The sequence below is a fragment of the Solanum dulcamara genome, chromosome 5 (assembly GCF_947179165.1).
Source record: "Solanum dulcamara chromosome 5, daSolDulc1.2, whole genome shotgun sequence".
In the NCBI taxonomy this organism is placed as follows: Eukaryota; Viridiplantae; Streptophyta; class Magnoliopsida; order Solanales; family Solanaceae; genus Solanum; species Solanum dulcamara.
Window position 1 is genome coordinate 29,171,776 of NC_077241.1, and position 22,479 is coordinate 29,194,254.

The 22,479-nt window shown below is 35.9% G+C and overlaps 1 protein-coding gene across 5 annotated transcripts; it reads left to right on the forward strand.

The window, feature by feature from the left end:
* Positions 1 to 3,157: 3,157 nt before the first annotated feature.
* On the forward strand, positions 3,158 to 20,516 carry LOC129889113 (protein MULTIPLE CHLOROPLAST DIVISION SITE 1). 5 transcript variants are annotated; one of them, XM_055964267.1, is made up of 6 exons: positions 3,158 to 3,289; positions 3,372 to 3,626; positions 4,080 to 4,246; positions 4,438 to 4,825; positions 8,794 to 8,852; positions 20,066 to 20,219. In XM_055964267.1, the coding sequence occupies exons 1-6, from the start codon at positions 3,242 to 3,244 to the stop codon at positions 20,091 to 20,093; spliced, it is 945 nt and encodes a 314-aa protein (XP_055820242.1). In that variant the 5' UTR covers positions 3,158 to 3,241; the 3' UTR covers positions 20,094 to 20,219. The 5 variants fall into 5 exon arrangements, with proteins under 5 accessions (XP_055820242.1, XP_055820243.1, XP_055820244.1 ...); XM_055964268.1 differs by having other exon boundaries at positions 8,800 to 8,852; XM_055964269.1 differs by having other exon boundaries at positions 8,790 to 8,852; positions 20,066 to 20,162.
* Positions 20,517 to 22,479: the final 1,963 nt, after the last annotated feature.

A 22,479-nucleotide genomic window follows, 5' to 3' on the forward strand; every position in this document is an offset into this window, starting at 1 on the left:
AGTACAGACTACATAAAGCTTATTCTCTTTCTTCTTTTGGCATGTCTTAGTTGTAAGTTAACTATGATACGAGCCCCGGGGTGATTCCATTCTTAAGCTTCTCCTATTTACTTCTGAGTATTGAGCTTCTGTAGTAGTTAAACTATTTCCCTAAAAACTTCTATATGTTAAAAAGGTACCAAATGTACGGGCTCCAAGTCTTAAAGACTATATGATAACAAGTGTTTTTAGGTCCATAAGCGATTTGGCCTTATGTTAATACATGTCTAGGGTCCCCAGGATTACAATTGATATAGCCCATAATGGCATTTAGAGGGCACTCGAGATGACTACACTACTATTCGAGTCCTTAGATGAAAGTTTAATCTTCTTATACGGTCAAGTATCTAATAACGTTTTAAATTGCATATGGTTACTCACTACTCTACTCGTGCATACTGTAACCCTTCTATCATTGAGTCCCGGGCCAGGGTATGTTCTCGTGCACAGTTTACTGCATTACTCACCGAGTCTCTCACTAGAGGGCCGGATACATATGTATATATATGATGATGTGTTGTAATAAGGTGGTGATGGCACCGGGACTATGATGGTCCTATAGATATGATTCACCGAATTCTTGATGGGGCCGGCTATATTGTATAATTTGAGCATGCATACTTTTATGATTCACAGAGTACAGGTACAGATTTCTGATTTGCTGTTTTATCCCCTGCTTCTCTATTTCAGATATGCTTCCAGTTGTATGATGTTATGTTTTACATACTCAGTACATATGTCGTACTGACCCCCTTTCTTTGGGGGGCTGTGTTTCATACCCGCAGGTACAGATACAGGTTTTGGGAGTCCGTCAGCTTAGGATTTCGTTCAGCTCAGCTGGAAGAGGCTCCATTGTATCAGAGCCTAGTTTTTGGCACTAGCCGCTGATGTATATCATTATTTTGTTTATCCAGGGGTACAGCGAGGGCCTTGTCCCGCCATATGTTGTCGTTAATATTTTTAGAGGTCTGCAGACATGTGTATGTGGGTTGTGTATGTCAGTTTGGTTCAGTTGGGTTTATATGATGTATTGTATGTGTTATTGTGTTATAGCAGCCTTGTCGGGTTGCGTGCCCTTTCATGTTATGATACAAATGAAAGAGGCTACAAATATATGAAATGCTATGACCCATGGGGGTTCTCATGTACGTATCATGTTGTTTGTAGTCCGGTTTGACTACACTTGATTTACATGCATTACGTGTCTATAATTCGACTTGACCATAGCTGATACATATGTATACGGGGGTCCAGGTCGGACCCTAGTCGCGACCTACGGGGTTGGGTCATGACATTAAGCCTCTAGGATAAAATGATATTTTGTACTTGACAAAGTGAATTTATCATTTATAGGCCAATTAAATGGGTTAGCCCAGTGTATTTGGACCTTTTAAATGAAATTCATATTTATTGAACTTAATTAAATAATTAATTCAATTATATTTTCTACTCATTTATTTGGATAAATATATCTCAATAAATATTGTATTAATTTGAATTTCTTATGATTAAAGTTTAATAAAATTTTGTTATTTAGAAACAAAAAAAAGGAAAAAAGAAGAGAATAATTCTCATTTGAAACTGAGGGATCTATGAATTTATGTAAAGATAATGTATGACCTCTAGCTCTCGATATATGCGTGAGTATTTACTGTTTAGTGTTATTTTAGAGAAAAGACATTATTTCACCTCAAACTTGGCACGAAAATTCACTTTAACAACTAACCTTAAGTTGTATTTATATATCTCCTTAACAACTTACCTTTCAGTTATTTTCCACCCCAAATGCTGACATGGCAAAAACAAATAAATTAAGAAAGTGACGAACACAAAAAAATGGACCCGTTGATATATATGCATTATTATAGAATTAAAAAATAAAATAAAAATACTACTTCTTCTTTACAACCCACCCATCCATCCCTGTCCCCCCCCCCATTCAGTCCCTACCTTTACTTCCTTATTCTTCACGCTCTACCCCTTACCCCCAACCAAATGGCCAAACCCCCACAGTCCCACCCCAAAGTTCTTTTTCTTCGCTCCACAACCCCGCCACCACCACCTTCTTCTTCTTCTTCTTCTTCACAATCCCCACCTCACCCCACAGTCCCCCCACCTTCGTCCTTTTTCTTTTTCACAAATCCCTCTTTCTCTCTATATTCTCATAATTCTTTTTTTTTTCATTTTCATCATTTTCATCATTTTTTTTTGATTTTTGTTTTGGTTCAAAACTAAAGTTATAGAACAATGATTATGGAAGAAATGGGGTTGTTAATGATAATAATAAATGGGTAACAATAATGATAAAAACAACTAATTTGGATGAATTTGAGTATAAGTAGGACTAGTTTGAGAAGGAATTAAATAAAATTTGGTGGGGAGATGATGGTGGTGGTGATGAGTATAGGTTAAAGATGATAGTGATGATTTTTCCTTTTTAAAGGGCAATTTGTCCAAATTAATAATGACCAACAATAACAATTAAAACAATCAATTTAGATGAATTTGAGTGTTAGTGGGATTACTTTGTGAATGAATTAGATGGAATTTGGAGGGAGTTGATGATGATGATGGTAGGTGGGGATTAAAGATGATGATATTTTTTTTAGAGGACAATTCATCTAATTTGAATGGATAATACATAGAGCCTGTTTGGATGGGCTTTAGCTTTTGGACGTGTTTGCCTAATGCTAACTTTAAGCCATAAAGTTTTTAAAGTCAGTCAAAAATGAAAAGTTAGGATTTCTAACTTTTTTTTTTCTAAGTGCTTAAATCCATTTTGTTTGACCATGAAAATTACTTTTATATCTCTAATATTTTAACTAAATTCTCAAACTATCCTTTTTATTCTTTTAACCCTAAAATTCAAACACTTATTTTCAACATAAGTACTTTTATCCAAACACTCAACTGCTTATTTATAAAAATAACTTTCAGCACTTCAAAGTTTAAAAAACTTCATACATAAAAATTACTTCTTTTAATCTCATCCAAATGGGCTCATAGTCAGTTGTGAAAGTGGTATTATTTCTTGAGGGTCGAAAATAATTGAAATGAAAATTATTAAAGGATATATAAATAAAATTTAAGTTTAATTGCTAAACTGAGTTTTCGGGCAAGTTCGATATGTTTTCTCTTTGTTTTAGGAGGGACTTTGAATCTGAAGCCCTAATTTTGACAGGCATTTCAGATAAGTGAAAAAATGGCAGCTTCAATTTGGAGTCTACAACTTCATACCGTCTCAGTTCCGGTACCACTTCTCACTTCATATTTTAAACAGTCTCTTTCTGTTTAATCATCACTAATTTTTCTACATTTAAATGTTTCAAAAGCTTCGAAGTCCAGTCAACTTCAGAACCGATTATTTGTTGGATTATGCATTCCAGAGGTATACTAATAGTAGTACTAGGAAGAGGACCTTCAAGAAGCTTGACGTAGTTGCCAATGGTGATGCCAAGAATTCGAAGAATCTTCCACACCAAGTTATGGTTGTCAAGTCCGACAAGCCGAGTTTACCTCTTCTACTACAACACGCTGTTACCAAATTACAAGAGAGCGTCAAATCTCTCCCTCCCGCTTCCCTCCTGGTAATTGGCTCAACATAAATACATTTTTTTTTTGTTCTCTGCTATCTTATGATGTTTGGTTGTGTATTTAGGTTTTCCCTTTTTCCATTTTAATAAACTGCGTACTGTGATGGTGCAAGCTTCTCATGTTTCATCTGGGCTCTCTATAATTCCGATTTGATGTTCAGATCCAGTTCAATGCATTTATTGATGAAACTCATGATTGAAAGCAGCGTAGACCTTGCATTCACTTTAATTTAGAGACCTGGGCTCTCAGATGGAGGCCATGTTTGGCACGAAATCATAAAGGTTTGAGGACCCATTGGTCAAAGGAAAGGGAAGGTCCTTGAAAGCGGCTAAGCTCATCCTTCGAGCCAAAGCAAAAATAGATAGCGGAACACTTTGCCATAATGAGTAGGATTCTGCTTTCTCCATTTTGGCCTTTTCCCTTTAATAGATGTGTTTTAATTGCAGGTAAAGAAACATTCTGGTGCTAGTGTAGCAATTGCACTATCTATTATGGTCACCATGCTGGTTATTATGGTGAGGAGTTATGTTGCAAAAAGGTCAAGACGCAACCGCCCTGGGTCTGTAGCTGATCTTGTCAGGCGGGGGCAGTTAAGATCTGATAGAAGAGGCATGTATGGATCATTAACCTTTTGAATTGCTTTTCTATGATGTATTTCTTCTGCTGTTTCATTAATTTTTAGGATGTAGATTCTGGTCGTATGATCGTATGCTGCTGAGATGATATTTTTTGAAATTCAGTGCTTCCATAGTTTTAAAATGCTGCAATGCGTGCTTTTCCTTATTGGTTTGTCTTAAAATTCAGATCAAATCCTCTTAAATACGATGACCCATTCAATAATCCATTAGTTAAAGTCAGCAAGAGCAATTCAACGGTAGAGATGTGTGGGCAAGTGTACCGTTTGGCACCAGTAACTCTTACCAAGGAGCAACAAGCTGTCCATCAGAAGCGGAGGTCACGTGCATATCAGTGGAAGAGACCAACATTGTTTCTTAGAGAAGGTGATTCAGTGCCTCCTGATGTGGATCCTGACACTATCAGGTGGATTCCTGCAAATCATCCTTTTGCAACTACTGCAAGTGAAATTGATGAGGATCTCGCACAAACTAATGTTTACCAGAAGCACGGTGTTCCATTCCGTATTCAGGCAGAACATGAAGCTCTGCAGAGAAAGCTTGAAGCACTCCAAAGTGTAAGCAATCATAGCCCCTAATATTAGCTTATAGACGTGGTAAAGAAAAGCAAATGCACGACATGATTCTCACAGTTGTTAAAATCTTTATATCTTTAGGCTGGTTACCACCGATATCACCTTAGACTTCCTAGTTTAATAAGTGTCTTGGATGAATTTTCATAACAACATATGCCATTACACTGTTGCATTATCATTTGTCAAATTGCAATATCAATTACATTCATGCAAATGTAGTCTGATTTTTAGCTAAACTGCAAGATTCTCCAGGTTTCTTGCATTAAAACTGTCACACCCCAAGCTTACATCATGGGCGTGGCCGATACTCAGAAACAATGTTGGTCCCAAGCAAACCTTTGCCTGACTTACTACTATACTGAATACTGTCTAATGCAGAAGATTTTAAAAGATGAACATGCAATAACTTGAAAAAAAGAAACAAAATCAACAACTTTATAGTAAAAAAAATTATGAAATCGGTATAATATGCTTATGTTTGTAACAGTGTTGTGAAAAAGTGCCGAAGCGCTCGCTTTAAGCGTGAAGCGAAGCGAGGCGAGGCTCTAGCGCTTCAATACCGTGAAGCGAAGCGATTTCAGAAAAGCGTGCGCTTCATGGGAGAAGCGAGAAGCCCGTTTCATGTAGAAGCGAGAAAAAAGCTCGCTTATTTGAAAAAAGCAGGTAGTGAAGAAAATAATCTCAGTATTAAAAAATTTATAGAGAAAATCATTCATATTTTTCCTCATAATTGTATATTAAGAAAAATTATAAAGTTAAGGTCTAAAAGCAAAAGCATGAATCGCTTGTCTGCCACAAAGTCCAAAAGGTTGCACTTAGAGGATTGATAATTAGGTATAGATTAATTTAATACTCTGCTCACTTCCATTTCATTTTTGTTTGAAACTATTTTTTTTTATTCAATCCAGATATGATATTAATATTTAATTAGAAAGCTAATCAAAATTACTTATAAGAATACTACTGATCTGCTCACTTTATATTACTTTTTCCATTTCATTTTTATTTGACACTATTTTTCTTATTAGTCCGTCCAGATATAATATTAACATTTTTATAATTTCTTAATTAAAAGCTTTTATTTCTACACAAATACTATGATATGCTTACACTCACAGTTTCTAAAGGTTCGATTTGGTACTCTTTCCGTTTCAATTTGATTGTTTGGTTTTGACTTGATACAAAGTATTAAAAAAAAACTTATGAACCTTGTGATCTTAAACTAAAGATATATTAATTGTATTTAAATATCTTTTAATCTTATAGTTTTAGGGGGAGTACTTTAAGGGGCAAGGAAAAAAGAGTAGCTACAAGTTCAAGTTCAAATAGAAGTAGAACTCTTGTTGATGAGTCCTCCGATGAAGAAGATGAGGACCAAGTAGAACCCTTGTTGATGGCACTTCAAGAGTTTGAGGATCTTGTTGAAGAATAGGATTTTGCTCTCTTTGTGATTTGGTTATGCATTTGCTTTATATGTTGTTACTTATGAGGATTATTGACTATCTATTTACTTTTTAATCTAAGTCTTTTGAGTTCTTGATTATTTATCTATGCATATTTTATATTTTTTATTTTTATACTAAATATCGCTTTTTCTAAAAAAAGCATGCGGTTCGCTTCACGCTTCTCGCTTCTGTGAAGCGAGCCCCCATCGCTTTTTTTCGCTTCTCGCTTCTCAAAACACTGGTTTGTAAAACAATGGTGAAAACTATAACTCACCTGACTCATTATGAAGCATCTGACATACTGAAGAATAGGTTACTGGGACAAAACCCCAGACCACTTGAATACTTTACTTACAACATGTACTTACTATTAATACTCCTAATAAATTGGAGTCCTCTGAAATCAATTTCAGAGGTCGCACTAAAGTTGAATGAAAGTGATCCTAATGATGACTTTGCTGTTATGAGTACTTGAATCTGCATCATAAAATGTTGCAGCACTAAATGATGTCAGTTCATGAAATGTACGGTATGTAAAATAGTCGATTGTAACAATTGGCTAAAATTGAACATACTGAGCTAAATAAATAACTCTAAAGATAGACTGAAATAAAGTCAGCTGAAGAGTAATGCATACATATGTGCTTTAACAATAAAACTTTAAAACTGAATATATGCAATAATAGCAAATATTGAAAATAATATACATTTACTTTTCTTGGAGAGTTTATTACAATCGACATACATCACATGAACTCATGATGTCTAACAACTAATCCAGTTGGGAGGACTGCTCCTATACCTTGCTAGGGTATAGGACCTATCTATCTGACGCTGATCCTCTTGGGCTAAAGGAGTTGATCAACTAGCAGTATACTCAAATCCTACGGTGACACGTAGTTATGAGACTTGAATTTTCTAAACCCGCATTCTCGGTGCTAAATAATCCTCCTTAAATAGTCTATAAATGCTTATAGTATGTATGTCATAAAAAATGTTACTAAAATGAAGGTAAGTCCTTCTCCATGGATTGCAAACTTTCCAACTCAAATTCCTTCATTTATTCATAAATCCTTGATAGAAATCTTAACCCTTGACCCTAGGGTTTTCAAGAAACGAATAGCCGGACCAACTTTTAATTTTAGCTTCCACCAAGAATTTCAAGAAAGGGTTTCTTGATTGTTCTACTTCAAGTTAGGGTTCTTCATCAAGATTTGTGGAGGCGTTTAAGGTATGTAAGGCTATCATAGTGAGGAACTCAGTTCTTCCTCCCTTAATCAACAGTTTCAGTTAGTAAGATCAATGCTATGGTTTTTACCCCAAAATCTATGGTTTCGAATTCCCTCTATCTTCTATCATTTATTCTTGATTTTATTATCAAAATTATGATACTTCATATCGTTAATGATCTTTGATTCATGGTCCATGCTTGTTATACCATATGGATTCCTTTCTAGCCAAAGTTATTTGAAAACTTTATCATAGTATTTCATATGCATTGTTTTCATGAGAAAAGTAGTTTCTAGATTTTCAAGAAAGTATTATTATTTTTAATTTCAAGTGCATTATTCAAAAAAGAGTTCAAGAAAGTATATTTTCATGAATACCTACTTTAAAGATTATGTTTTGAAGGAAGTTTAGTCACTTCAAAGATTCAGTTTGAAAGTTTACAACTCTTCATTACAAATAGATATTTTTTCCAAAGTGAATTTTCCTTTATTATGAAAACTGAGATTATCAGTATGTTTTAGATAGTTGTGAGCTTAGTCTCACCAGCAGTACAATTTAACAGATTTGAGTAAATACTCACAGTATGATTTTAGTTACAGTTTTCATGATATATTATGAGCATATGAAGATTATTTAGCATTGAGCGAAGGAGGGTTCTTAATAACCCAAGTTCCAGAACTACGTGCCATCGTAATGTTGGTTGATCATTTGGCCCTAAGAGACTTAGATTAGTGGATCCATATTAGATAGATAGGTTCTATAACCTGGCAAGGTATTGAACATCCCTCTCCAACTAGGATTGTAAGTTGGTGCATTATGAGCTCGCATGATGTATGTCGGTTGTAAGAAATTCACACTTAAAGATTTTTTTTATATATAGTTTGAACATATATGATTAGTTATTCAATCAAAGATATGATGATTTCTCATATTTACAATTTTAGACATGTTTTCAATTCAAATTATAGAAACAATTTTACTTTATCATCAAACGCTGAAAGTGTTTTTAATAGCTTGCGCACTATTTTATGTTTCTCTTTTCCTAATCTCGGATATACAGATGTCATGTTTCTGTTTTCAGTTTCACAATATGTTCCAACCTTTCAGTTGAAAATCTTATTTCATCTACTCAGTTGACTTTATTTCAATCTATCTTTAGAGCTATTATTTAGCTTAGCATGTTCAGTTTTAGCTAGTGTTTCATTCCACTATTTTACATACTGTACATTTCATATACCGACGTCATTCGACACTGCATCTTTTAATGCTAGGCAGATTCAGGTATTCGGGATCTACAACAGCCGCATCATAAGGATTATCTTCATCCAACTTAGGTAAGACGACCTTGCTTTTAGAGGGCTCCATTTTATCTCAAGTATTAGTAGTTTGTTTATGTTGTTAGTAGAGTATTCAAGTAGCTTGGGGTCTTGTCCTGGTGACCTTTCTTCAATATATTAGAGACTTCATAGATTAGTTAGTTGAGTTACAGTCTTAGTTGTTTTACAAGCATATGCATATTATACACTTTTCAGACTTTAAAGCTATTGAGCTTGTTTTCTAAGTTATTGTAGGGCATGCACATCTTTTAAAAGCTTCCGCACTAGTCAGTATTCAGTCTTACACTGTGCCAAGCCAAGGGTTCGCTCGAGCCAACAATGGTTCCGAGTGCTGGCTGTGTCTAGAGTTTAGACTCGATCGTGACAAACTTGGTATCAGAGCATAGAGTTCAATGTCCTAGGATGTCTATGAAGCCGTGTCTGGTAGAATCTTGCTTATGGGTGTGTTGTGCACCACACTTATAATCAGGAGGTAATATGACATTTAAGAGATGTTTTCCATTTTTTCATACTCTAGCTTGTGCAATAGAGTTGTGCCTTAAGAAACTTATGCAAATTCTTGTCTTGCTCTAATTCCTTTGACTATGCCTCATCTTTGAAGTTCTAGAAATAGTACAACAACAACATACCTAGTGTAATCCCACTAAGTGGGGTTTGGGGAGGGTAAAGTGCATGTAGACCTTACCATACCTTGAGGAGGCAGAGAGACTGTTTCCAAAAAATACTTGGCTCAAGTGCATCAAACCCACATAAATGAAGAAGAAAACAGTGAAAAACATAGTCGCGAAATATGTGATAATCTAAACAAAATATCCAACATATGGTAAGAACTACAAGGGTAAGACTAGTACTATGATAGACACTAATGAGCCTAAACTTACGCACTCCAAGACAATACCCCACTCCTGCTAGCCTTCTACCCTAATACGCAACCTCCACTTCTTCCTATTTAGAGCCATGTCCTCGGTAATATGGAGCTGCATCATGTCCTATCTAATCACCTCTCTCCAATACTTCTTCGGCCTACCTCTACCCCTCCGGGTACCCCCTAGAACCAGCCTCTCGCTTCCCCTTACTGGCGCATCAGCACACCTCCTTTGCACATGCCCAAACCATTTGAGTCTCGCTTCCCTCATCTTGTCACTCCTACTTTCTTCCGGATAACCTCATTCCTGATCTTGTCGCTCCTAGTATGCCAACACATCCATCTCAACATCCTCATCTCCGCAACATGTATTTTCTGAACATGAGATTTCTTATTCCTATCGATATGGTTCGCACAAATAGGGTCAATAGAATGTTAAGAGACTGCACAAAGACTTGAGAGGAGCCCATGCATACGTTTAACCATATTCAATTCAAGAAGATGCACCTTTGTTCTTGTTCACCCAAGTCGTGCTTTGAGCCAAATTATGATATGCTCTCAGACCCCTTCATGAGCCTTGCTATAGATGATGCCTTTAAGGGGGAAGTATGTTTTAGAATGCTTGGGTAGTGTTTCACCTTAAAGATAGTGTGATTTGTGGTGTTATGAGCCATAAGTAGTAGAATTGCCCAGAAGTAAAAGTGTGAAGTTAGAAGTATAGTAACCTAAAAAGTGGGTATAATTATTGTGTAGAGTATGTAGTTGAAGTCATGTACCCATTACATTTGTGATGATGTGATATGCTCTTATGAGTTGACTAAGGCGTAATGAGTGTGTGTAGATTTCGTGGTAGTAGTATAGAGAGAGTTATTGGTTAAGGTGACTTAGAGCATGCCATTGCATTAATGCAGATCAAGTCTAGGTGGTGAATGGAAGTTAACATGTGAAGGAGTTTACGTTTTTAGGCTTGGAATGTGTGTGGTGATGCAACTAGGAAGTTATATGTGATCCCTATGTAAGGTAGTAAGTTGTGGTGAAATCTATAGGTAGAAGAGAGTTTTAAGCCTTAAGAAGATAGATGTGTACCCAAGATAGTATATAGTCGTATAAGGCTCTAAGTTTATGATTTGTTATGTGTGCCTAGTTAATATTCGTTAGCGGACAATGTGGAGTAGATTGATGTTAGAATTATATAGTACCCGTAAGAGTTAGGTAGAAGGGGTTATATATAGACGATGATGAACCTCTCATTATAGTTCAAGTTTTCTTCAATTAGGTAGATATGAACTTAGAAGAGTTGTGTTAGTGGTCTAAGAATAAGAGGTCAGATTATTAGGTGTTAGAAAAAGTGCCTGTGTATGTCAATAAGATTAGAGGTTATAGAAAGGTGACTATAGAGGAAGCAGGAAGTTAAGAGAAGTCCTAGAAGATTTTTTTTTAGTATCTCCGGATATGGTCAATCAGGGAGAGTTTAGCAGTCATGTTCCTAGTGTTGCATCGATTGTTAGAATAAAGTGAACATGGCAAAGTTTAGAGAATATGAAATAGGTCCATATGCTTAGAATGTCGGCTTCAGACCCAAGGGATAGATGATCATGCCCCGCATATCATTGGTATGACCATGAACTATGTTCATTCAGACAAATTCATGTCTATGCTCAATTCCTAGAATAGAAGGCAAAGATTTCAGCTCAATGACCTCAATCTTACTCCATGAAGTTATGAATATCAATCTTATGATGTACAACTTATAATTTATGTACTCATGTTTCGCAGTATGCCTAGTCTCAGGAACTCATGATATATCCTCAATGGCTAGTAAAATAATGCTACGTCATGCATGTTCACAGATCAGATTTTTGAATAAATTGTGCTTAGGATCTTTTCGCTCTAAGGCTTTCTAGTTATCCTCCTCCCGTTTTGATAGCGATGTTGATAACAATTGAGTGTGGGTTTAGAAGAGAGGTTAGACGTCCCTTATGGTGAGTATTGGCTTTCCCTTTTAAGTGACAAGGGGGTTGAGGTCAGGTAGTATGGTTATTCCACATAAGGTTTTAAGTGTGGAGGAAGATTGAGACGAGGCTTGATTATATGTAGTAGCTAGATGAGAATATTGGTTTGTCTCGTTATAGTAATTCATGATATTTTAGCTGGTAGGGATGATAGAAAGGCGGGAAATTCTTAGAATAATTGGTTATCTAGAAGGTTATGAAGTGGTGATAGTGATAGACTTGAATATGAGTTGATAACATGTGTATGAATGCACTAAGAGATAATCGAGGTTTGATGAATAAGGTGGTAAGAAGTAGTATTCTTAAGATGGAACTCATGGAAGTCCTTATAGAGGTATATAGCGTGACTTTTGTGGTTTAGATTAGTATGATCATCTTATGTGTAGCACCTTGTGAATCAAGTTGGGCTTGAATATAGTAAGGGCCTGCAATTAGACTTACATCTTTGTAGGAGTAGTCATATGTACTCTTGTGGAAGATATAAGTTGTAGGTATGAAGAGTAGTATTCAAAAATATGAGTGTAGTTGGGAAGTGTTGCTAAGTTTAAAAGTTATTAGTCGTATTGATTAAGGTATAGTAGTCCTATTCTTGTTTAATGCCCATGGTACCCATGTTTCATGTTGAATGATTCCAGATAGAGTATGAACTTATGTTGAGTGTATATCATTCTTTCTTTATGAACCCATGTCAGTTGACTAAGGTTCTCTGACCCTTAGTTCTTCGTATTTCGACGTCTCACACAAATAGTGCTATAATTCTTTTCCCATAATGTTATGAGAAATTTCGATGAGAATGTTCGAGATAGTAGCTTTCTTCCTTTAATGATTCTTAGAAACTCCATGTCATGATTTGTCACCTTGTAATCTTATGTGAACGTTCGTGCCATGAGTGTTTTAGTTGAGTCCCAAAGTCTTAGTATGAACCAATCCTATCTATGTTAGTAGGCATGTTCTGAAGTCAGACGGATAGTAAGAGTGGCTCTTTTCTCTTTCAGTTAAGCTTGACCATCGTTTGAGGGTGAATGATCTCAAGGGAGAGATATTGTAACACCTAAAAAATTTCTAAGCTAAGATTCGAATCTTTCTGTGCATGCTTATAGGCTAGTACGGGATGATTCTTAATTATGCATAGGTGTTAAGATCAATTCCCAAGTGTCTGAAGTGTTTTGGATATGAATTAAGGTCATAATAACCCTCTAGTACAAAATTGAGTTGAAAGCTTCCTTACCGATTGAGTTTCAGTCCAACATTTTACTTGGGTCAACTTCAAATGATCATATCAAACAGAATATGAAGAGTTATGTGTCCTATTATCTATCAAATTAAAGGTCTTTGAGTCTTTTTTCCAATGCTGCGAACCTCTCGTCAAATCGAGCTCCGAGTTGAAAGTTATGATCATTTTGGTTTTGTCAGACATTTTGTCCTGGACATGTGTTTCGCCCGCGTTGAACAATTTAGAACAGGCGAAATGCCGGTCTAACGTCGGTTGAGGAAATATTAAGAGGTTTTCTATTTTGAACATGCGTTTCACTGGTGTTGGACAATTTTGGATAGGCGTTTCACCGATCAAATGCCGGTTTGGCGACGGGAAATCATTTAAGTCGGTTTTAGTCCGATTTTTCTCACTTTGGACCATTTTTCAAGCCCTAGAAGCGGGTTTTCTCTCCTCCTTCATCGAGGTAAGTCCTTCTCCTTGGATTTCAAGCTTTCCAACTAAAATTCCTTCATCTTTTTATAAATCATTGATAGAAATCTTAACTCTTGACCATATGATTTTCAAGAAACGGATCCAAGAATCTCAAGAAAGGGTTTTTTGATTGTTCTTCTTCAAGTTAGGGTTTTTCATCAAGATTTGTAGAGCGTTTAAGGCATGTAAGGCTATCATAGTGATGAACTCAGTTCTTCCTCACGCTCTTAATCAACATATTCAGTTAGTAAAATCAACGCTAGAGTTTTTACCCTAAAGTCTATGGTTTCGAATTCCCTCTATCTCCTATCGTTTATTCTTGTTATTATCAAAATTATGGTCCTTCATATCATTATGATCTTTGATTCATTCATGGATCCCTTTCTAGCCAAAGTTATTTGAATCCTTTGTCATAGTATTTCATATGCATTGTTTTCATGAGAAAAAATAAGTTTTAAGATTTTCAAGAAAGTATTATTACTTTTAATTTCAAGTGCATTATTCAAGAAAGAGTTCAAGAAAATATATTTTCATGAAAACCTACTTTAAGGATTATGTTTTGAAGGAAGTTTAGTCACTTCAAAGATTCAGTATGAAAGTTTACAACACTTAATTACAGATAGATGTGATTTTCAAAGAGAATTTTCCTTTATTGTGAAAATTGAGAATATTAGTCTGTTTCGGATACTTGTGAGCTTAGTCTCACAAGCAGTATAGTTTTACAGATTTGAGTAAAGACTTAGTATTATTTCAGTTACGGTTTTCATGATAATTATGATCATATATAGATTATTTTGGGAGGATTATTTAGCACTGAGCTAATGAGGGTTCTAGATAACCCAAGTTCTAGAACTCTGTGCCATCTTAGGATTATGTTTCATTGCAATGTCCATTGATCATTTGGCCCTGAGAGGCTCAGATTAGTGGATCCACATTAGATAGATAGGTTCTATAATCTGGAAAGGTATTGGACATCCCTCTCTAACTAGGATTGTAAGTTGGTGCATTATGAGCTCATATGTTGTATGTCGGTTGTAAGAAACTCCCACTTAAAGATTTTATATATATATATATATATATATTAAAAGTGGGAAGCTACAAAGTGCAAAGTTGGATTACCATTTTGTCCTTACACTAAATTTAAAATATCTAATTAATTAAATATTAAATAATAATCATATTATACTAATACTAAATATTATATCATACACCCCGACCTCATCTAAACATTATTGTTATTATGATATTTTTGTACTAAATATTAAATTTTACATGATGAATAAAACAATTAAATAAGATGTTATTAGAGTGAAATTTCTTCTTCCACCTAGCATTTACTGCAAGTTATCACTTGAGATGATTCATTTTCTTCCGTTTACTTTATTTTCCTGTAGTTATTTCAAATATAAAATTTATATCTATTATTTATTATATACAAATAACAAAAAGGAAAGGAAAGAAACAGAAACGTGGCCCTCCTTTTTTTTTCTTGAACAAAAACAGGCCCTTTGCCTTCTTAGAATCAGCTCAATTATCAAAAATGTTTGATTTGCCTTCATTTAATAACTTTTAATTGAAATAATTCTTGCATGCATTTTGACAATGTAAGGTTGCTTTGTGAGGATATAAACATTAATCCTATTTATTATACACTATTAAATATGAAGACATGAAATTTTTGCTACAAATACGAATTCGTGATTAGTTAATTTTCAATCAAAAACTATCAATGTGCTAAATTTCATTTTCAAAGAGGAGTGATTTAGATATGTAGCACAAAGAACAAGAAATTGACAATTCTTTATCAATTTGTGATAGTAAGAGTCGTGACTAATTCAATTATAAGTATTAGCCATTTATTTCATAATTATCTTTCTTTTTTGTTGAGAAATATGTGAATTGTCATGATTACAAGATGAAAATCCTTCAACTATGGAATTGTAAGTGATTTTTTACTTTTCACATCATCATCTCTTTGAGTTCTCAAATATAATTTATTTGAAATATTTAGGGTCAAGTTTATTTAGGGACAACTACCTAAATCTCTCGCAGTGCTATATAATTATTGGGTGTATTAAAAAAACATCATTTTTAATCTGTCAAGTACAATGAACTGCTTTATTTTATTCTTGTAAGTGATTATTGGAAACAGCCTCTGGCAGAAATGCAAGGTAAGGCTGCGTACAATAGACCCTTGTGGTCGGGCCCTTCCCCGGACCCTGCGCATAGCAGGAGCTTTAGTGCACCGGACTGCCCTTTTTTTTAAGTGATTATTCAGCTTAAAAATTAATAACGATATTTCTTTGCATTTGATTTTTGAAGTCTATATGATATTCGTCTTATAAATTACGGAATACAAAACCTATAGTTTTAGGCTGAAGGACATTTGATCTTTTTATATCTATTTAGGCATGTGTTTGGTCTTTCAACTTCATTAGGCTATATGATCTGAGAGTAACAACAGAACACGTAGCAAGTTGGGCGTCTTTACTTTATTTAGCAACACCGAAAAGAATTTTGAGGAAGATGAATTCATAATGTTATAAATATCACGTATGGCTTCTACAATTGTATAACAACGACTAAGTTTGATTATCTTATATTTACATTAACAAAATTCATTTGATTCGAGATTTTTGTAGCTTCTTATAAATTATCTTTGGAAGGTTAATTTGATTCATTGCTTTAAAGTTATATGTATACATGATTTAATATTATAATGTTATAATTTTACCCCTATTTTTAAAGTTAAAAAATAGAAAGATGAATTGATCGAGGTTAATTTGTTATCACATTTTTAAATAATAGTTTTGTGATTTTATAAGAGTTTTTACTTATGGATGTATGGGTACACGCGCAATGCGCATGCCCAGAAACTAGTATATATATATAGTTTGAACAGATATGATTATTTATGCAGTCACAGATATGATGATTTCTCATATTTACAATTTTAGACATGTTCTCAATTCAAGTTATAGAAACAATTTTACTTTATCATCAGATGATGAAAGTGTTTTTAACAGCTTGCATACTATTTCATCTTTCTTTTTTCTTAATCTCAGATATTCAGATGTCATTTTTCTGTTATTCAGTTTCAAAATATGTCCCAACCTTTCAGTTAAAAATCTTTTTTCATATTACTCAGTTGACTTTATTTCAGTCTGTCATCAATTCTATTATTTTGCTCAGCATGTTCAGTTTTGGCTAGTGTTTCATTTAGCTATTTTACATACCGTACACCATGTACTGACGTCATTTAGCGATGCATCTTTTAATGATGCAGATTCAGGTATTCAGGATTGACAACAACCGCATCATATTACCTTCATTATAGTCATCCTGTAGATTACACCAAAAGCCATAAGCACTTTCCCATGCTCCAACATATTTTGGCCGTCTTTCCTTCAAAACACCTGGCATTTCATTCCTTTTGTATAACTCCAGCATATTCTGTTTGTCTTTCCTTCAAAACACCTGGCATTTCATTCCTTCCATATAACATATTTTGGCAAGGATGTGGCTCCAAATCTTCACAAGAACTTGCCAATAGGAGTTTAGTAGGTCCTTAATTGTGGATGGCATAATCGTGGTTATCTTGAGGAGGTTGAAAAAGAGAGCCCATAGTTGACCAGCCATTGGACAGGGCAAAAAAAGACGGTTGGTGCACTCCACCTCACTGTTACACATGCGCCATATTATAACTTATTGAGTCACACTATGAAAGTTTGGGAGAGGGTGGTAGAGATGAGGGTGTGGAGGGATGTGTCCATTTTCAAGAACTAGTTAGGATTCAAGTCAGGGTGTTCAACTACTGAAATCATTCATCTTGTGAGGAGATTGATGGAGAAATATAAGGAGAGGAAAAAGGATGTATTTGCATATGGTGTTCATTGACCTTGAAAAGGCCTACGACAAAGTCCTAAGAGAAGTCCTTTGGCGATGCTTGGAGTCTAAAGGTGTACTGATGGCTTATATTAGGGCTATAAAGGACATGTATGATGGAGCCAAGACCCAGGTAAGAAGAATGGGAAGAGACTCGAAGCACTTTTCAGTCGAGATGGGGTTGCATCAGGGATCAACACTTAGTCCTTTTCTATTTCTCTTGGTGGTGATGATGAATTGACACGACATATTCAGGGTGAGGTGCCATGGTGTATTGTCATGGTGTATGTTATTTGCAGATGATATTTTTTTGATCGAAGAGACTCACGGTGGAGTTAATGATTGGTTGGAGGTGTGGAGATAGACTCTAGAGTCTAAAGGTTTCAGATTGAGCAGGATCTAGACATGGTATTTAGAATGTAAATTCGGTGATGTGACGTAGGAGGAAGGTGTGTAAGTGGGACTTGATACACAAGTTGTTCTCAAGAGGGAAAGATTTAAGTATTTGGGGTCTTTAATAAAAGGAAATGTGGAGATCGATGATGATGTCACATTGTATTAGTGCGACATGGATGAAGTAGAGGCTTGCATCTGGTGTTTTGTGTGACAAGAATGTACCACCAAAACTTAAAGGTAAATTCTATAGAGTGTTGGTTAGACCGACTGTTGTATGAGGCGGAGTGTTGACCATTCAAGAACTTCCAAGTTCAGAAGATGCAAGTGGTGGAAATGAGGATGTTGAGATGAATGTGTGGGCATGCTAAGAACGATGAGATTAGAAATAAGGATATCCGACAGAATGAAAGAGTGACCTGTGTGGTGGACAAGATGTGTGAAGGGAGACTAGATGATTTGGACATGTGAAAAGAAGATGTATGAGAGGTTGGATATAGTGGGGTCGAGGAGAGGTAGAGTAAGTCAAGAAAGTATTGGGAGATGAATGATGATTAGACATGATATAGAGCATCTTCAGCTTACCGAGGACATTACCTTAGATAGGAGGGTATGGAGGTCGTGGATAATGGTAGAATGTCAGTAGGTAGTTAAGAGTTGTCTTATTACTAGCCTATTCATGTATTTCATGGGTGGTAGTATAGAGCACCGTGTTAGTCGTAGTATTAGCCTATTCATGTAGTCTTTAGCTTTTTGTATCTGATATCACCTATTCATGTGTAGGTGATCACACCTTGTTGTTGTTGTTACAGTTGCTTGCATATATGCCCAACATTGCTGTTAGTTGTCATGTTTTTCTCTACTACTACTTTTCTTTTTGTTACTTCTTTGATTTGCTTGAGTGAAGGGTCTTTCGAAAATCTCCCTACCTTAGAGAGGTAGTTGTAAGGCTTGTCACCTGCGTACATTGTACGCTCCTCAGACCTCACTTTGTGGGATTTCACTGGGTATATTGTTGTTGTATCCCATCCAACTTGGGATTATTTTGTCCCATTTCCAGGATTAATTTATTTAGTCAACCAAATTTTAGTATGAATTTTTATCCCATGCTTAATGGGATGTCCCACCTTATCCCATGCAATTTGGGATTATTTTGTCCCATCTCCTAGGTGGGACAAATTAGTCCAGGACTATAATCCCAGATAATTCAGTCCGCGGAACAATTCCAGTGAAGTTTCCATCCTTCTGTCAATACTATGTATTGCATTCCTTGGCTTGTTCATTGTGGAGTCACCGTCTCAGAAATTTTTAAAAGATGAGCAAGTCTGGGAACTTCCCAATCAAAGCTAAAGACTAAGGAGTAGTTGAAATACTTTTTCTTTCTTGTTTTGGGAAAGTCAATTAAAACTCTTTACACATTAGCATCAAAAGATGCTCTATTTACAGCAAAAAGTACAGACAACCTTGCTTCTGGAATTCCCTTTCTGTCTTCAGTTGGTTCAGCTTAATACCCTTTTTTTTGGAAAAGGTTATACTCCTTAGGCTTAAGAACATGTTCCAGATTTCTCTTGCTGCTGTTCAATGTAGGAACTAGTGGGTTGTGTCTTCCATATCCTAACAGCACATATAGCATCTGTTGCTATGTAAAACCTTTTCTTGACAATTCATGTTGTGCCACTGCTGTTCAATGTAGGAACTAGTGGATTGTGTCTTCCATATCCTTACAGCACATATAGCATCTGTTGCATATGTAAAACCTTTTCTTGACAATTCATGTTGTGCCAATTGTGCATAATGTAAGGCTGTTCATTACGAGCCTTGTTGGTGCTCATCTTTCCAAACTGATGGCCAATGTATTTTTCTGTCTATTTCTTGTTGGCTTCTTCTCCTGAACTGTTTATATCCTCTCTTCACTAAAAATTTCCCCGTGCTATTGCCTCCTCAAATAATTGTCTTGCTTTTCACCTTCCCATTCCACTTTTTCCAGCATCTGTTAGAGTGTGATCAGATTGTCTAGTTCACAATTCTGCCATTGTTCTGAATATCAGATTCTGTTTCCCATTATTCCTGCATTGTGCAATAGTTTCAACTTCTTGTTAGGAAGTTGGTCTCTCAGAGGTCCATGTGCCAACCATGCGTCCTCCCAAAATCTCAGCTTCTTCCCCTCTTTCAATTCAAGGCTCATACTTAACCTGAGTTTGTTACCATCACCCAATTAAAAGACCACACAGGTGGCCAGCGAGTATATCCTGTCCACAGTTTTAATGCATTTTTTCATGTTATCCATCAATTGTTGTTGATATGTATTAATTTCTCCTTGTATACATTAGAATGTGTATGCATGAATCATGCGATGTCGTCATTACAGGAGCAAAAACTTGGTAAACTACTTATAGATCCTGGGGCTGCAGAAGATTTTGAGAGGCCATTCAAAACGCGACTAAAGACAGAGGAGCAGCTGGATCAAGGCCCAAATAACCGGCAAATGGGCTCCAATGGTTCAGAATCAGAGGGTGCTCGTGATTCATATGTTAACAAGCATAGTTCTGAAGAAATGGAGAAACCCTAGATTTGTTTCAATACTTTACTGTAAATTCTGTTAGAAATTTTCAGTCTTGACGTTACTGGATTCTGACAGCCATCAGAAATGAGACTGTAAATATAAGTTTTTTTTCCTTTGCAGCCAAGTGTGTCTACCTGTAGTAGTAAACTTCACTTCTGTAACTTTTGCGTATTCCCTCGACTCAGCTTTGAAACCAATGGCATGTCACCTCAGGTTTGTTTTAGTTAATAATACTAAATTCCCTTGTGGTTTGAAATGTTACACTTATCTCCCTTAAGTTGTTTTTTTTTCTTTTTCTTTTTTTGTTAACTTAGCTTGGGTTGCATGATAAAATTCTAAAATATTCCAAAATTATCTTTTGTAGTCTCATTTTTTAATAACAAAAACCTCCCAACACACTTTTAAAAAAATTATATGATTAACTAATATGCACCGGCGTAAGTATAATTACTTTTTTATTATTTAAATTTTAAATAAGGAAAGTAGTGGTATAAGTTAACTTGAACACTATATTGTTTCTACCGAAATTTATTTAGGAATATGACTTTGTTTACCAAAAATTCTAAGCACTTCATGGTCTTTTTTTTTTAAAAAATTACGTTCGGTTGTAGAATTTTAACACCATTGAGGCAAGAAGCATTTTGACACCACAATTTATTCGTACTTAAATATTTTAAAGAATTTTTAAACACTAAATAAATATATGGGGGTAGAGATGCTTATTTTTTATACGAGTTTAACTTTACAAACAGAGGAGTGTACAAATAATTTTGATCCGAAAATGGTCACAGAAAGAAACTTAAAAGGATTCAAATATAACCATGCTTGTGGTGATTCTAAAACTATGAAGTTGTTCCATGAAATCAGAAAGAAAGGACTTTGGTTTGAAAAATCTGAAGCAGCAAATCTAAAATGATATCTCCGACACCACAATAAACAGGTTCTTATATGGTCCAAAATTCCAGATATATGTACGGATGGGTCTCTACGAGCACCGACACCATGTGGTATGTGATGAGGAGAAGATGAGCAACCCCGAGGAGCGATATCAGATTATGCTGTGGATTGCCAGACACATTTCTATTGAGGGTATAAATGTGCCTTGGGTCATTAACCCAAGGCAATTGATTGCTAAGGCTTTTCTCACATTCCCAAAAAAATTTTGGTGGGCTATTGTCTGTGCTCGTCTCCGACCAACAGGGATTGACATAACACTAAACCCAACATAGGCGTCACTAGTAGCCTGTATTATGGTTCATTTTGGACTACACTGCAGTCGATTAATTGAGGATGAGATTTGTAACAGAGCATTTAATGAGCAAGCCGGGCTTCCATTTCCGTGTTTGATCAGGATGTTAGGTGAGTTCGCGGGTACCCCGGTATGTAGAAATTTTGATAAGCGCATCACAACGACAACGTCCACAAATACGACACTGATAAAGGATTTGGACAACCCGCTGTACAAGACCAAGCAGGTTCCACCTATTGTGCCAGTCCCTATGACCACAAGTCCACCTCTTTTTACTCTAGCTTTGGAGGGTGAGACTTTAGTCCCTCCGATGGAGGAAGTCGCAGAGCTGTCCGAGGGCGATACCAAGCCTACCTCTTCTATACCCTCTACCTCAGGTATGATGATCACTGTCCCTTATGCACTACTTGAGAGCTTGGTACATGATCAGTGGAAGACATGGGCGTTGGTAGATCAGGTGATTGAGTGGCTATTGAGGGTGGTACACACATAGATACAGCAGGAGGCGACCCAACTTTGTTCTGAGCTCAGACATGAATTTCACTAATGCAGGGTCTCATAGATGGCCCTGAGGCCCGTATTACTACTCAGAGTGGCCTGTTTGGTGCCGAGGAGACTGCAAGGTAGAATTGACCGCCTTGCGAGAGGCCATAGTTAAATTGGAAGAAAAAGCATCCACTCTTGTCCCTACTAGTTCTACTGACACTTTGATTCAGTTGTTGCCTACACCCCCCACCCATGTAGCTAGATGCAGTGTGGGGCTCCATTGCAGCACCCGAGCTTGATAAAAAGAGCAAGGGAAAGAAGTGGCAATAGAGAGATAACTCCCTTGATGAAGCCAAAAAAGAAAGGAGAGTTGAGAAGAAGATAGATAAAATAGTGTGGCATGCTTCCCAAAGGGAAGCTCGGGAGAGAGAAAAGCTAGAGAGATAGTGACTCTAGTTGTAACTACGAGTGAGGTGCCTCCTAG

Coding starts and splice junctions, on each gene's coding strand:
- LOC129889113 (XM_055964266.1), top strand. CDS start 3,242: ATGGCAGCTTCAATTTGGAGTCTACAACTTCATACCGTCTCAGTTCCG. Junction 3,290..3,371: donor TTCATACCGTCTCAGTTCCG/GTACCACTTCTC, acceptor ATGTTTCAAAAG/CTTCGAAGTCCAGTCAACTT. Junction 4,826..20,065: donor AGCTTGAAGCACTCCAAAGT/GTAAGCAATCAT, acceptor TCGTCATTACAG/GAGCAAAAACTTGGTAAACT.